The following is a 14,906-nucleotide window of genomic DNA, read 5'->3' as shown; positions in this document are numbered from 1 at the left end:
GTTAGGAGATCTGTGCCTGTGCAAGAATTTTCTCCAAGCCCTCTCCCTTCTCCTCCCTCATGAGGTTTCTGACCCTTACACTAGACATGAAGAAACTCACCATTCTGATAATTCGTCGTTTGAGACTGACTTTCGTATCTGGAAAGTATACAATTCTGAACTATAAATGTTTTAGTACTGTTATTACCTGTTCTTATCTTGCAATTTGTTTATTTCACTGGTCTGGTCCAAAATCTGTTTTTCCAATTTGTTTGTCGAGAGGGAGTGTTCCAAGAGCTGAAGTTCAAGTCTTGTGGTCTGATTTAATACCTAAATGTAACAAAATGAAGTTCCTATTAATTATGTTTTAATTAGTTTAACTTTCTAACTTCCTTTTCATTAAAGTACCCAAGCTAGAGGAAACATAACCAAAACATTATTTATTAACCCAAGTATCTTATTTTGGCATATTTTTCATTTTCAGAAAAGGCCTAGTGTCTTAGATCACATCTCAGTGTGTTAAACCTTTTTACTCTTTTCCTCACATGTCTCTATTTTTTTTTTTTTTTTTTTTTTTTTTTTTTTTTTTTTTTTTTTTTTTTTTTTTTTTTTTTTGAGAGGGAGTCTCACTCCATTGCCCAGGCTGGAGTGCAGTGGCATGATCTCGGCTCACTGCAACCTCCACCTCCCGGGTTCAAGTGATTCTCCTGCCTCAGTCTCCTCAGTAGCTGGGATTACAGGTGCATACCACCATACCTGACTAATTTTTTATATTTTTGGTACAGATGGGGTTTCACGATGTTGCCCAGGCTGGTCTCGAACTCCTGACCTCAAGTGATCCACCTGCCTCGGCCTCCCAAAGTGCTGGGATTACAGGCGTGAGCCACTGCGCCCGGCCATTGTGTCTCTGTTTTGAAAAGTGGTTAGTAGCTCTGGACAATGGGGTTTGTGTCAAATAATGAGTGTTGTTTTTCTAGTCTGCCATATTCTATTTCACACAATGAGACAGGTAGGAGTATAAAATGGTCATATTTCGTAGGTCAAAAGTATTTTCCCTTTGCTGAAAACAAAATGCTATTCTCATATGTATTTGTCAGTAGACAGAGAGATTGGAAGTCACATGCTTCCATTATATGAAGATATAGATAATTTTTAGCCTGGCATTTCCTCATTTGTCACCACTTATTTAGACTTTTATTTCTTCTTGCCATTTCCCTTTCCTGTTTTAAAATTTGTTTGAACCAATCGAAGCCATATAGCATCAGTATGAAGCAGAGCCTCAGCCTTGCTGTGCGGGCTTTTGTGACCTACTGTGTGGCATGACCAGTGCCACTGTCCCATGGATTCTCTAGCGCCTGGCTGCCCCTCAGCAGGAAGAATCGATTACTCACTTCCTCCATGTCATGCTTATTCAGGATGTGATAGCACATGCAAATGTCAGTCAGCATTGTTGCCAAGGAACCGGGGACCTTGAAAGAATCATTGTTTGCTGGTGTCTTTATGTCATTTCCAGGAGCCTTGGCTGGGCCGCAGCATGGGTTTCAGGGATGGTCTTATTTAGAGCTGGTTTAGTTCTTATCACGAAAAGTCTTCTGTGAGAATAAAGTCCTTGGCCAACATAAGGTTTTGTTTGGGTTTTAATATTAACACCTGGAATACAGATTTGGCCTACGTCTTCTTTGGGTCCAAACATTCTCTGTTGGTTATTTCTAAAAGGAACTGGAAAATTGTGTCTCCTATTTAATTCATAAGGGTTATAAAATGAGTAAAATGTGGTGGGGAGGCAGGGAAGGATGGCATATAAGTCGTGATTGGCCTAATAGTAATTGTAACTGTTTTTCACATCACTTTTCTGGAGAGCATCAAACCGCTGGACCAGCCTGAAGGCCTCCATCTGCAGGGGACTCTCTAAATTACCCAGGCCAGCTAATGATCTGTCATTCCCTTTAAGGTATGAGACCTCTAGCCACCCATCATGCTCAATTCGGTCGTCTCTCATTCTGACAGGCTTGGAGAACTTTGCTTCTAATCAGAAATTTTCATATTTGAATTTAAGTCTATTTCACAAAATCAGTAACTGCTCAGCAAATGCCTTCAAACAGAGTGGGTACATAATTCAGTCTCTTTGTGGCCTTCCTTAAGCTCAGCCATTTTTTTGAGACAGGGTCTCACTCTGTTGCCCAGGCTGGAGTGTGGTGGCACCATCTCCATTTACTACAGACTCTGCCTCCCAGGCTCAAGCAATTCTTGTGCCTCACTAAACCTCCCACGTAACAGAGACTACAGTGCACACCAGTACGCCCGGCTAATTTTTTTTTTTTTTTTTTTTTTGTATTTTTGGTAGAGATGGGGTTTATTGCTCAGGCTGGTCTTGAACTCCTGAGCTCAAGCGATCCACCCACCTTGGCCTCCCAAAGTGCTAGGATTATAGATCTGAGCAAGCGTGCCCAGCTGGCTCTGCCATTTTCATGTGTTCAGTTGGGCTTTACATGGAAAAGCCGTTTACTTTCCATCTGTTTTCTTATTTTCCTATAATCCTGGATAACATGATATCTAGTTTCACAATAGGCATTTTTTTTAAATCACGTGACCCAACACAAGCACATTAAATGCTATGAAGTCTCTGACCTCTATAGGATGTAGCAAGGTTTGCATTGCTGCTCTGTCCTAACACCTTTTCATTACTATTATTTTATTTTATTTTTTAAAATTTTTGCCAAGCTCCCATGCTTAGATCTAACTATTATTTTAAAATATAAGAAATGTTACATTTTAAAAATGCCTATGGGACATTTTTTGGATGAGCTATTAAATTGCCCATCAGTCTTACTAACGAAAGGTGGGGCAAGTGACTTAATCATTACTAATTTATTTTAATAGGTTGGTGCAATTTTGCCATTGTAAGTAATAGTGGCCAGGCATGGTGGCTGACGCCTATAATCCCAGCAGTTTGGGAGGCCAAGGCGAGTGGATCACCTGAGGTCAGGAGTTTGAGACCAGTTTGGCCAACATGGTGAAACCCTGTCTCTACTAAAAATACAAAAAATTAGCCGGGCCTGGTGGCAGGCGCCTGTAATCCCAGCTACTCGGGAGGCTGAGGCACGAGAATTGCTTAAACTCGGGAGGCAGAGGTTGCAGTAAGCCGAGATCACACCACTGCACTCCAACCTGGGCAACAGAGTGAGACTCCATCTCAAAAAAACAAACCAAAAAAGTAATGGCAAAAACTCCAGTTACTTTTGGTCCGACCTAATAATAATTGATTGTAGATGTATATTGATATATTGACTTTTAAGTCTTTAATTTTTATGACTTCCTAGGATTAACTTTTTAGTACCTTATGATCCATTATGTAAAATATTTATGTCTGTTTTTCCTGAACTGTTCTGATACTGTGGAAAGGCCTGGTAATCAAGTAATTTGTTATTCTATGCTCTTATCTAAAAGTCTTTTGTTTGTCTATCATTTTGCTACTGTTTTCTCTTACCTCATCCAACCATTTTTAGGAAGACAATGAAAGAACAGCTGTGCCCTTCTAGAATGGGTCTCACGAGAGTGGCAGGGCTGATGGCATCTCCCCTCTCATGTCCTCTCCTGGCTGACGTCTAGCATTTCTTGATCCTTTTAGCTGAGGTGGCATATAGGAATAATACGGAGTGGGGATGGTTTCACTTAAATCTGCTCTTTTTCTAAAAAGCATTCCTTATAGCCCAGAGTGGGAAGACACTAACTTCAAAAGCCTGTAAAGAAGCCAGGATGAGGAGTCAGAAAGCAGACTTGGCCGCCGAGAGTCACGACCACGGCCTTGAACTTGGAGCATCTGCATTTGTGCTACTAATAGCAGCTTTTCCCTTTCCCACCCAGACTGTTCGCTGGGTCACATGCTGTACGTCGTTTAGCATGACTCTGGGTGAATTTTCTTCCTATTTTCCTATTTTGCTGTTATTTTACTAGTTTGTTCCTTTGTTCCTTCGTTCCTTCCTCCCTCCCTCCTCCCTCAGTCTCTCTCTCTCTCTCTCTCTCTCTCTTTCTCTCTCTCTCTTGCTTTCTTTTTTGAGTTGGAGTCTCACTCTGTTGCCCAGGCTGGAGTGCAGTGGCACGATCTCAACTCACTGCAGTCTCTGCCTCCTGGGTTCAAGGAATTCTCCTGCCTCAGCCTCCCAAGTAGCTGCAATTGCAGATGCCCGCCACCACACCTGGCTAAATTTTTTGTATTTTTTAATAGAGACAGGATTTTGCCATGTTGGCCAGGCTGCTGTCAAACTCCTGACCTCAGGTGATCCACCTGTCTTGGCCTCCCAAAGTGCTGGGATTACAGGCATGAGCCACTGCACCTGGCCACAAGTTTACTATTTCATAGTCTTCTTTCTGTTACTATTAATCACTAGCTCATAGAATCTTACAGCGGAAAGAGAACTTAACAATCACTTGTCTGGCCCAATCCTTTATCTTATTTGAGGCCCAGAAAAGGTGAATGCCTTGTTCTGATGCATTTATTTGGTTGGTGGTGGACCTGAAGCCATGCAGCACTCCAGGCTCTTGCTCGGGCACACACCATCTTTTCTGTGGCCGGACGCCTCTCACTGTCCCACTCGTCTCCTTCTCCATAAACTCATTCCGCAGGCTGTGTTAGCAGTTGAGATTCAGGTTTTATCTTAACTCAAGAGTTAGATTTAAGGCCAGAGTTTCTAGCTCTCTGCCTCAGTGCTTTTCATTTCTCAAATGTTCAAAGACTTTAGGACTTAGAAATGGAAAATGATCCCCAGAGTCCAGAAAGCACCAGGGAGACAGAGGGGGTATTCCTCTTGCAGCAGTCAGGGATGCGTGGCATGAAAACGACCCAGATGTCTTCAGTAGATAGAACACGTGAAATTTAACCTCAGTATGAAAAACAAAAACATTTACTGATAACCAGCCATACATCCTTAATTTCTTATCAGTTCATTCCTTTTCTCCTTTGGTGGTGCTTTCTTTAGTTTCTCATCCTTCATTGAGGAAGCTCCTGACGCGACCAAGTGCTAGTCTCTAGCTGCAGGGACACCGTGTGCTTTATGTGGCATTACTTACTTGGGCTTCTACATCAGTTAACTTCCGCGTTTGCTCCGCTGTTTGGTTCAACAGGTTCGTCCCTATTTCTATCATCACAGCCGTCTGGTTCTGTACTGCGTTCTGCTGTATCTCTACCATTTCTTTTTTCATGTTGTCCTGGATATAATTCTCAAGCTAGAAAAGAACAGTGTTAGAAGGCAGTCATTAGTCAAATGACTGGAAACCTGATTCCTAAATATTTGTCATGTCTTCCCTATCTTTAAAAAAAAAAAAAAATCTATTTAAAGACTCGTACCTTGCCTTCCTTTTGGAATCTTGCTTTTTTTTTTATAATCATTAGCAGGAAAATACAGTGTGATTTTATTTTTATGCAAAATCTGGCAACTTAGTCACATCACGTAAAGGGGGGAGATAGGCTACTGGTTGCTTCTGTGTTCCTCTAGAAGTTCACGTCGTGGCGGGCACAGAGGGTGGTGAGGGCAGCCACTGACTGCTGGGTGCTGCCACTGTGGGGTTGTGTCTCTCCTACCCAGCTGCAACTCTGACCATGCATTGCAGGACATGATGATTTGATACAAAGAAGCATCACTATTTCTCTCACATTCTAGACTTTTGTTTTCTCCACATAGACTTGAGAAGATGCTCTAAGACAGTGTATAAGGAGAGGAGCACCTTTTGATTTTCCTCTTAACCTACAGAATCACCACTCAGTTCCACATTCTGTGGGGTCTTCCCCACCTTCCTCCTTATTAAGTTCATTCAACTTATTAAATTTTTCCTAACATGTATGCATTTTTCACAATTTTGTCATTTCATGTATCAAGCAAACTTTTAATCCCACCTTGGCCCATTTATCACCTAACATGCCATGGGCTGGTTCCTCTCTCCCTCAGTTACTAAAGATGATGATCATGCTGACTAATTTTAGCATTAACTGAAACACAAGAGAAGGAAGAAGCTTATTTCACTGCCATTGGTATAGCTATCCCTGTCTATGGCAGTAAAATTATATAATTATGTATAACTGCAAGACAACTCAGTACGTGGGAAGAACCTTTGGGCTTGGAGCCAGGGAAGCCTGCCCTCTGCTTTATAGCCTTGGTTCTAGGAAAGTTGCTTAACCTTTTGGGACCCTAATTTCCTCATATGTAAAATAGAGTTTCTGGTTGGTCAGAGGAGTGTCTTAAAGAGGAGTTAAGCTATGCTTTTAAAGTCATTATATATATGTAACTCCAGATACTTAACATTTAATTTCCTTTCTTCTTCTTCTTTTTTTTTTTTTAATAATCTAATGATGGGAGCCATCGTTCCATTCACTGATCCAAAGTATAAGCTCATGAGTGCAGATACCATGTTTTCTTCCTTTTCACTTAGTATAACAAACATTTTTTATTACATTGAATACTTGAAAGATTATTATAAAACCGATTCTGGTGCCTTCCTTTAAAAACTTGAAATTCTTTATAGAGAAACCATTTGTGGAGTCAGTCATCAGACATGATTTCCCCCAAAATGTTCACCACTAAATAATTCTGTGCTTTCCGTCTTTAAGAGTAGGAAAATAGAATGGGAAGGGTAGAGTTTCTCTCTTAGAGCTTCTTTGTTGATGCATTTCATAGATTGTGTCTTGTGACTGGTATCAGATGGTTTTAGGATTAGACTGGAACTATAAGTTTGCTGTTTCCGACGCCCCCTCGCCATCAACTCTGCCCCACTTCTCTAAGCTCCCAGCTCCCTGCATGCCCCTCAGCCTGGTCACTAAGGCTCCCTTCCTGGCAGTCATCCTCCCGTGGATATTGGTTGGGTCAGATGAGCAGGATGCATGAGAGGCACAGTCAGCCCTCCATCTGCGGCTTCCATATCTACAGATTCAACCACACCATCAAAATATTTTTTTTTTAAATAGCAATACAACAATAAAAAAACAAAAATTGCAAAACAATACAGTATAGCAACTATTTACATGGCATTGACATTGTGTTAGGTATTCTAAGTAACCTCGAGATGATTTAGAATATACGAGAGGATGTGCATAGGTTATATGCAGATGCTACCCTATTTTGTGGAAGAGACTTGAGCATTGTGGATTTTGGTATTCTCTGGTATTTTGGAGTAAGTCCCCCATAGATATCAAGGGACAGTTGTACTAGAGCTCCAAGCATGTGTAAAATCATTTTGTTGAAATGTTACTCAAACCATCCACCCGCCTCAGCCTCCCAAAGTGCTGGGACTACAAGTGTGAGCCACCGCATCTGGCTGAAGCCTTTACTTTTCCATATGAATCAAACAAAGTAGACCACTATTAAAAAAAAAAAAAAAAAAAAAAAAAAAAAAGACAGGCACTGTTACCCAGCAGGCCAGCAACCATCTCTACTATAGGCTTCATAAAATGTGAAGAATCTGAAATCTTATTAACCCTTTCTCAGAGTGAGCTCAGGCTTTGTAGTGCATGTGATCTTTCTTAATTCATTCTTTCTCCTTCCTCCCCTGCCTTTATAAAACTGTAACTTTTGTGATTGAAATAAACTATTTAAAAGAAGCCATAAATAGCAGTTCGCAATTCTCCCCTCCGCTCGTCGCCATGGGAGTAATGGAATTTTTGAGGTTGAAGTTAAAGCTGTGTGTCACCCAGAGGCACTGTCTTGGTTACTCCTCACACCACCCCAGCCAAGATAATATTTAAAAAGTTTCATTCTGGGAGGCTTGGAACTATAGAGATAGACTCCAGCTGGAGTTTAGTTTAAACCCATACTCAGAAATAATAATTTACAAAGTGGTATAAATAAGAAGTCTTAACCTCCTTCTTGATTTCAGTACTTCAGAGCTAAATAAAAATTATTGTCTTTTGTCACTCTAAATCATACAACCAGAGAGGGAAAATGAATCCTCTAATACTGCCTTCCCCCATTTCTAGAGCTACTGAGTCAGATGTGGTTGCAACTCTCCAGAAATATGAGAGGATTGTTTATAATTGAAAACTTAAAGTCAAATTCCAATTTGAAATTAATCTTAGGAACTTTGAACGGCACACAGGCCCAATTTTTAAAAATAAAATTTCTTAACTTGCCCTATTGTTTTCTAAACATAAAAATAATAGAATGCAAGATCATTTTTAAATTGCTACTTTTTAGCTCTTCAGGATGACAAAGTATAGGTACGCTGTGAGTGAGATCATATGTGGCCGTGGATGTTAATCTTACATAAAAGCAAATTACAAATACACATGATGTGTGTATATACAGATATGTATATAGCATATATGTATATAGTGTCTAAAAATATACAGCTCTTGAATCGTGTGTCATTTAAATAAAAGAAAATTTTGTATGATACTGACTGCATTGCTAATTAATTGAAGTCTTTGGGAGAAGAATGGAACAGAAACAAAAATGTCCAGTAGTAGATATTTTGTGTCGGTTTAAAAAGATATTTGAGCCAGGCGTGATGGCTCATGCCTGTAATCCCAGCACTTTGGGAGGCTGAGGCAGGAGGATTGCTTGCGCTCATGAATTTGAGACCAGCCTGAGTAACATGGTGAAACCCATCTCTACAAAAAATACAAAAAACAATTAGCTTGGCATGGTGGCACATGCCCATAGTCTCAGCTCCTGGGGAGGCTGAGGTGGGAGGATTACTTGAGCCCAGGAGATCAAGGCTGCAGTGAGCCATGATCATGCCACTGCACTGCTGCTTGGGCGACAGAGTGAGACCTTGTCTCAAAAAAAAAATTAAAAATAAAAATATGTTCTTACTCTTGAAGTCATGAAATTAAATTAAGGTTTTAAGAGAAATATATGATGTGACAGTCAGGTACTCTTTAAAAACAATGAAGAATACTATATATTTAGCCCCAGAAACACTAGCAACAGGAACAGCCACAGTAATGGTAGTTAGTGTTTCTTGGTTGCCTGCACTGTCTGTGCTGTATGGGAATAGCTGTCTCAGGATTCCAGGCGCCTCACATCAGCACAGGTGGATGCAGTGCTGAGCACTGCAATGACCCTCAGCAAAATGTTAGTTCAACCCAGAGGCCACTTCATACTTTTCCTGCCTTTCAAGAGCCAAAAGTGATATATCTCAAAATTGGCTTGAGTATGCCTTCCAATTCCAGGCTTCACAGTGCCTTAAGAAAACAGACAGACCACCCACCCCTCAGTGGAGGGCCATTTTTACCACCAGAAAAGCCCAGAATTAAAGATGACCAGTGCCAATTCTATCTTCTGGGAGCATCCTGACAAAAGAATCTGTGTTTTCCTCCAAAGATTAGTAGTAGTTTTTAGAGATACAGAAAGACTATGGATGTCCATCATATAGTATAAAAATGAACATTTCCAAATAAAGATCTCCCATTTAATGTAGCTTTTCCATAAATCACCACATATCAAGGAGAATGAGAACACACCTAGAAACAAAGCCATCTGGCTCATCCACGTGGATGACAGACCTTGAAATTTCCCTGTCTCTTGACCTTGATGACTTAGTTATTTTCTAGTTTATTGCCCTAGAATATCTTTCTGTTTAGTGTCTCTTATTTTTACTGGCTGTGACTGAAATCTAGAAATGTAGAAATCTGCCCAGAAATAAGAAATTCCATTCTAGTATAATGAAGTCTTAGTACAAGAAAACAAACAAACAACAACAGCAACAAAAAACAGTAAATAAGCCATCCTCTACTGGCAGCACCAAACTCCACTTGCCTTTGGAGAATGTTTCCCATCCCTGTCATCTGCACCGAACTACTCTCATCAAAACAGTTCCAAGATACTTGAACCTCCCGTGGGAGGGGACCTGGCTCTTTCCAATTTCACATGCATAGCATGTGAAACATATTCATGTTTTGCAGGAATGTTTGCCAGCGCCTTCATATCTGAAGAGGATCAAGCCATGAGCGTGATCTGTGGGCACACGTGTCTGAATAGGTCCCACTTTACATGTGTGCGAGGATAATGTGTGTTCATTTTGTCCTCTTCTTGATGGTTGACACACTCGGCAAAGTGTGGGGCCTTGGGCTGTTCTTCCTTTCTCAGAACTCAAGTGGGTTATGCAGGTTTAACATTGAGGGTCACAGCAGTCCTTCTAGCTGCATGGTTTGCTGCTCAGTGTTATATGATTTGCTAAAAGAGTTGCACCCCAGACATAGTCTTTAAAACTTGGCAACACATCGAAGCTCCAGCAACCAGAATGAAATATTTTAACGCAACATATATATATATATGTTTACACTTATATATATATATTTATTTTAGTGTAAAATATGTCCTGAAGTTTTTTATTACTCCCACAACGTTTTGAATGATCAAATTTGACAAGAAAAATAGGTCCATTTGTGAGGCAACTATGGCAGATTGATTACACATTTAAAAGTTTATCTGGCTATCTTCCTTCTCACCAAGATTGTCATCATTATTTTTTATACCGAAAGAAAAGTAATCTTGAAATTGGCTCAGTAAAGGAAAACATAGATAATGTATGAAAACTATCCCCAACTTGGAGATTCTGATGTTTATTTCTCAGCAACTGTAGATGCTGGTTGAGAGCTCGTTTCTATTTAAATAAAATTCAAGGTCCTTAGACCTTTTTATTAATTAGTTTTTGTCCATCTGAGTGACCTAAGGTGGACAAAAACTAATTAATTAGAGAGTCTAAGGACCTTGAATTTTCCAGTAAATTAACAAATAATTTGAGATTTCCTTGGAAATATTTTACTGTTGCCCATTTCAATTTAGAAATAGGACTTTGCAACCATCTCTCTCACACACACACACGTTTTTCTATCCCAATGATCCACCTATCTTCCTACCCAGCCCTTCAATTTTTCTAGCAAACCCTTGAATTTTTCTAGTAAATTCACAAATAATTTGAGATTTCCTTGAAAACATTTTACTGTTTCCCACTTCTTTTTAGAAATAAGATATTGCAATCATCTGTCTTACATACACACATACATGTTTCCACCCCCATGATCCCATCTTCCCACCCAGGGTCCACCGTCCTCTCTCTTTCTCCATGGCCATGCATCCCCCAGCTGCTCTCCTTTCATCTCACTGTCAGAGTCAGGAAGCCACATGCAAAGCTGGTGACTACAGCTCACTTTCTTCCCTTGCAGGTTTGCCTGAGGATAAGGTCCAGATTCCTTCTTTTTAAGACACACACTGCTTCCTGACTGGCGCCTCAATCTCATGGGCCTCAGACCTGGGCACACGCTGTCCTTGGCTGTCCCAGCTGCCCAGTGGCCTTGTACCACGGCCGCCTTTGTGTCTCCTCCTTGAGTCTTCTCTTCCTCCTCAGGTCCCGCCATCTCCCATTGCATGCCCTCAGCAAAGATACTCATTTTGTGTTTCATTTTGATCCCCAAACCATTCTGTATTTGTGTCATTTCGTTTTAAATATTCTTACTTGGTGAAGAGTGAATAGAATACTGAAACTCTGCAACCATTCTACATATACACCCTAGTAACAACAAGCAAAACATTCGCTCTTACAATTAGTTTGAAAACTTGAGTGTAAGATTACTAAATCCAGGGCTATTCTGTTTGGGAGGCTTTTGACCTAATGTTCTTGGTTCCCTGTCATGAGGAAACTCTGAAACATCATTTGAGGTCTCCAGACAGAAAAGTGGCAAAACTGGGCTTTCCTCCCCCTCCTTTTAGAGTTGGGCTTTTGTGTGTGTGTTTTCATTCTGGAGATTTTGCTGCCTAAGCAGCTGTGTACTCAGCAGTACTTCATGGCAGAGGCTGAGCCTAAAGAGGGAAGGGCTGGGAGATGTGAGTTTTGGGCAGCGCTTTTCCTCCTAACCCCCTCGCCAGAGCCTGCGGGGTAGGCGCATTACCCACAGTGAGAGGTGATGTTCACATGCCCTGTGACGTGGGAAGCAAGTTTTCTCCATATATTAATGCCAGACTTGCATTTCTAGAACCTAGAAAAGCCCATGCCAAAGCTACTTGCCATCTGTTGACTGTTTTTATAGTCTTGGCCTTTTCTTCGCATTCAGTATAAGGCCCTGGAAATTGAGGCAAAAGCTAAAGGCCAAGGGAGGCAAGCCTGGCCTCTGGTGCCAATTTCCTGGTGGGTCTTGTGACTTGTCTTAAGGAGCACACTTGCCTTCACCCTCCCTGACCACGTGGATGCCTGCCCACATAGGGTCTTTCAAGCACTTCCTGAAACAAATCTGTTCTGATCTAGCCTTTTTGCTTTTTTCTATTCATAATTTTTTGTTGTCTTTTTTTGAGACGGAGTCTCGCTTTGTCGCTCAGGCTGGAGTGCGGCGGCGCCATCTTGGCTCACTGCACCTCTGCCTCCCTGGTTCAAACGATTCTCCTGCCTCAGCTTCCCAAGTAGCTGGGGTTACAGGTGCACATCACCATGCTTGGCTAATTTTTGTATTTTTAGTAGACTTGGGGCTTCGCCATGTTGGCCAGGCTGGTCTGAAACTCCTGACCTCAGGCAATCTGCCTGCCTTGCCTCCCAAAGTGCTGGGATTGCAGGCATTGGCCACTGCACCTGGCCATTTAGTAATTTATGCGTGACTTTCTGATACTGTATCTAGATAGCCAACCCCTTTCCTACTTTGCTGGTATAAGAGACTGAAAGTTCACTTGTTGACCACCGTAAACTCCAAGATGCAGTAAGAAATACGTTTGTGGGCCTCAGCTGGTGGCATTCTAACATTAATAGTCCATGCCCCTCCTCCTGTGGTCAGATACAGCCTATAATAATTTGAGTGTACCAGTATATCTGTGCTCCGGCAAATCCTATCTGCTTTGCTCTTCTGTGAGTGCAGCTGAATAGTCTTTGCATTAGTTTTTTTCACATATATTGGAATATATGTTTTTCCACATATATTCATATCATTTTACTTCTTTGTGTGTTTCCCTTACCACTACTCCAAACTGTGAGAAGGAAATGTGTTTTTCCCTTCAAAATGTTCGAGTTATTTTCTACTGATAAAGTGGCTATTTCTCATCAATAGCGGGCACTTTAAATGTATGTAAGTTTAATGAGACTGCTGTAGTAACCTCATGTAAATTTCTTTGGGCATTTCATATGCAAAAGGTGTCACATTTTACACGGGTGTCTTTTAGAGTTCTCGTAGGGCACATACATATTTTCCCAGATGTCTGTGAGCTTGCAGCCTCATGGCACGTTATGCGTACCCAACACTTGCACAGATTCCTGGAAGCCAAGGAGCAAACACAGTGCAGCAGATGTTGTCAGGCCACGTCTGCATATATAGATATACACACAGCAAGAATAGTTACAGCAGCTTACAATGACAAAATGCTTCTCTGTGTGTATGTGTGTGTACCTCTCTCTCACCAGATTCTCACACCGCCTTAGCTTGGGTTTCCCCAAAAGCAGAGCCTGAGACAAAGGCAGGCATGCAGGAAGTTTATTTAGGAAGTGGTCCCAGAGCGCAGCCATGCAGGACAGGCGCGGGAGGCAGGGGCGCGGCAGGGTGGTTCACACACGTGGACTCAGGCGACCACCGCCGTGCTGGCTGGCGAGAAGCCCCACAGGACCTTCCAAGGAGCTCCGGGACGGTGTCTCAGAACATCCACCTGGGGCCAGAATGGGAACTGCTGTCCCCAGGGGGCAGGTGGAGCCCAGTGGGCATTCATGTCCCAGGTTTTAGAGCTGTGCTTGTGAGAGTGCCGAGGAGGCTCCCAAGCTGGGTGTCCTGAGGCAGCGTGGAGCCAAGGTCCCTGGGCATGGCCTGGGGATTTGTTGGAAGGCCTGAGGCAAGGCCTGTCTCTGAGATGTCCTGAAGGGCAGGTCGGGCCCAGAGAGCTAATTCCGAGCAGCACAAGAGGGTTCATTCGAGCAGCATCAGAGAGTTTCCCTGGCACAGCAGGGGATGCTTTGAGGCCCCTTTAATGAAGGAGAAAAGTGAGGCTCAGAGAAAGTCAGTGCCCACCCCAAGTCTCATGGGCCCCAGGCTGTGGGCAGTGGCTAAAGACAGGCTAGTGGGTGATTCAGGGCCACATGGAAGGGGAGCTTGTATTTATAGCCCCCAGTCAGCAACGCTGGAGAGGAGAGGAGAGGAAAAGCAATGTTCTGAGAAAGACAATGTTTCTAGGAGATTGGGGCAGGGTAGGCCTGGAGACAGGAAACCAAAGCCAGGGTTGCCATGCAGAAGTGAGATGAGGTTGCAGCAGCAGAGCGACTGCAGAGACACTTGGCAGGTCCTTGGTGGCCTCTGAGTTACTCTGCAGACTTCCACCATTTGTCTATTTTTTGGGATATTTTGTTAAATTCTCAGCTTGGAGGATACTAGTGATGTTTTCCCTACAGAGGTAGAAAGAAAATATAAAACTATTTTCTTTTGAAAACTGTACTGAATGTAGGGCCGGGCATAGTGGCCCACTCCTATAATCCCAATACTTTAGGGGGCCAAGGTGGGAGGATCACTTGAGGTCAGGAGTTCAAGACCAGAGTAGGCAACATTGTAAGACTCCATCTCTACAGAAACTTTTTTTTTTTGAGACGGAGTCTCGCTCTGTCACCCAGGCTGGAGTGCTGTGGCGCGATCTCAGCTCACTGCAAACTCCACCTCCCGGGTTCAAGCCATTCTCCTGTCTCAGCCTACTGAGTAGCTAGGACTACAAGTGCCCGCCACCACGTCCAGCTAATTTTTTTGTATTTTTAGTAGAGACGGGGTTTCACCATGGTAGCCAGGATGGTCTCAATCTCCTGAACTCGTGATCCGCCTGCCTTGGCCTCCCAAAGTGCTGGGATTACAGGCGTAAACAACTGCGCCCAACAGAAAATTTTTTTAAAAAAATTAGCTGGACATGGTGGCTCATGCCTGTGGTCCCAGCTACTCAGGAGGCTAAGGTGGGAGGATTGCTTGAGCCCAGGAGGTTGAGGCTGCAGTGAGC

At 42.4% G+C, this 14,906-nt stretch overlaps 2 protein-coding genes across 5 annotated transcripts in view; one reads left to right on the top strand and one right to left on the bottom strand.

The window, feature by feature from the left end:
- MCPH1 (microcephalin 1) overlaps positions 1-14,906 on the top strand; it is a 240,709-nt gene that overhangs the window by 119,076 nt on the left and 106,727 nt on the right. The gene's annotated exons all lie outside the window — the stretch shown is intronic.
- ANGPT2 (angiopoietin 2) overlaps positions 1-14,906 on the bottom strand; it is a 60,607-nt gene that overhangs the window by 23,431 nt on the left and 22,270 nt on the right. For 2 of the 3 annotated variants that reach the window (XM_010381380.2, XM_010381381.2), the window contains exons 2-3: positions 5,047-5,202; positions 188-309 (exon numbers count right to left, since the gene is read on the bottom strand). In XM_010381380.2, coding sequence (XP_010379682.1) covers positions 188-309; positions 5,047-5,202 — 278 coding nt within the window. The remainder of the gene's footprint in view (positions 1-187; positions 310-5,046; positions 5,203-14,906) is intronic. The other variant, XM_010381382.2, reaches the window with a different exon arrangement.

Source organism: Rhinopithecus roxellana, chromosome 9, assembly GCF_007565055.1.
Source record: "Rhinopithecus roxellana isolate Shanxi Qingling chromosome 9, ASM756505v1, whole genome shotgun sequence".
Lineage (NCBI taxonomy): Eukaryota > Metazoa > Chordata > Mammalia > Primates > Cercopithecidae > Rhinopithecus > Rhinopithecus roxellana.
The sequence above is the reverse complement of the archived record's forward strand: the minus strand, read 5'-3'. Positions and strand labels throughout refer to the sequence as shown.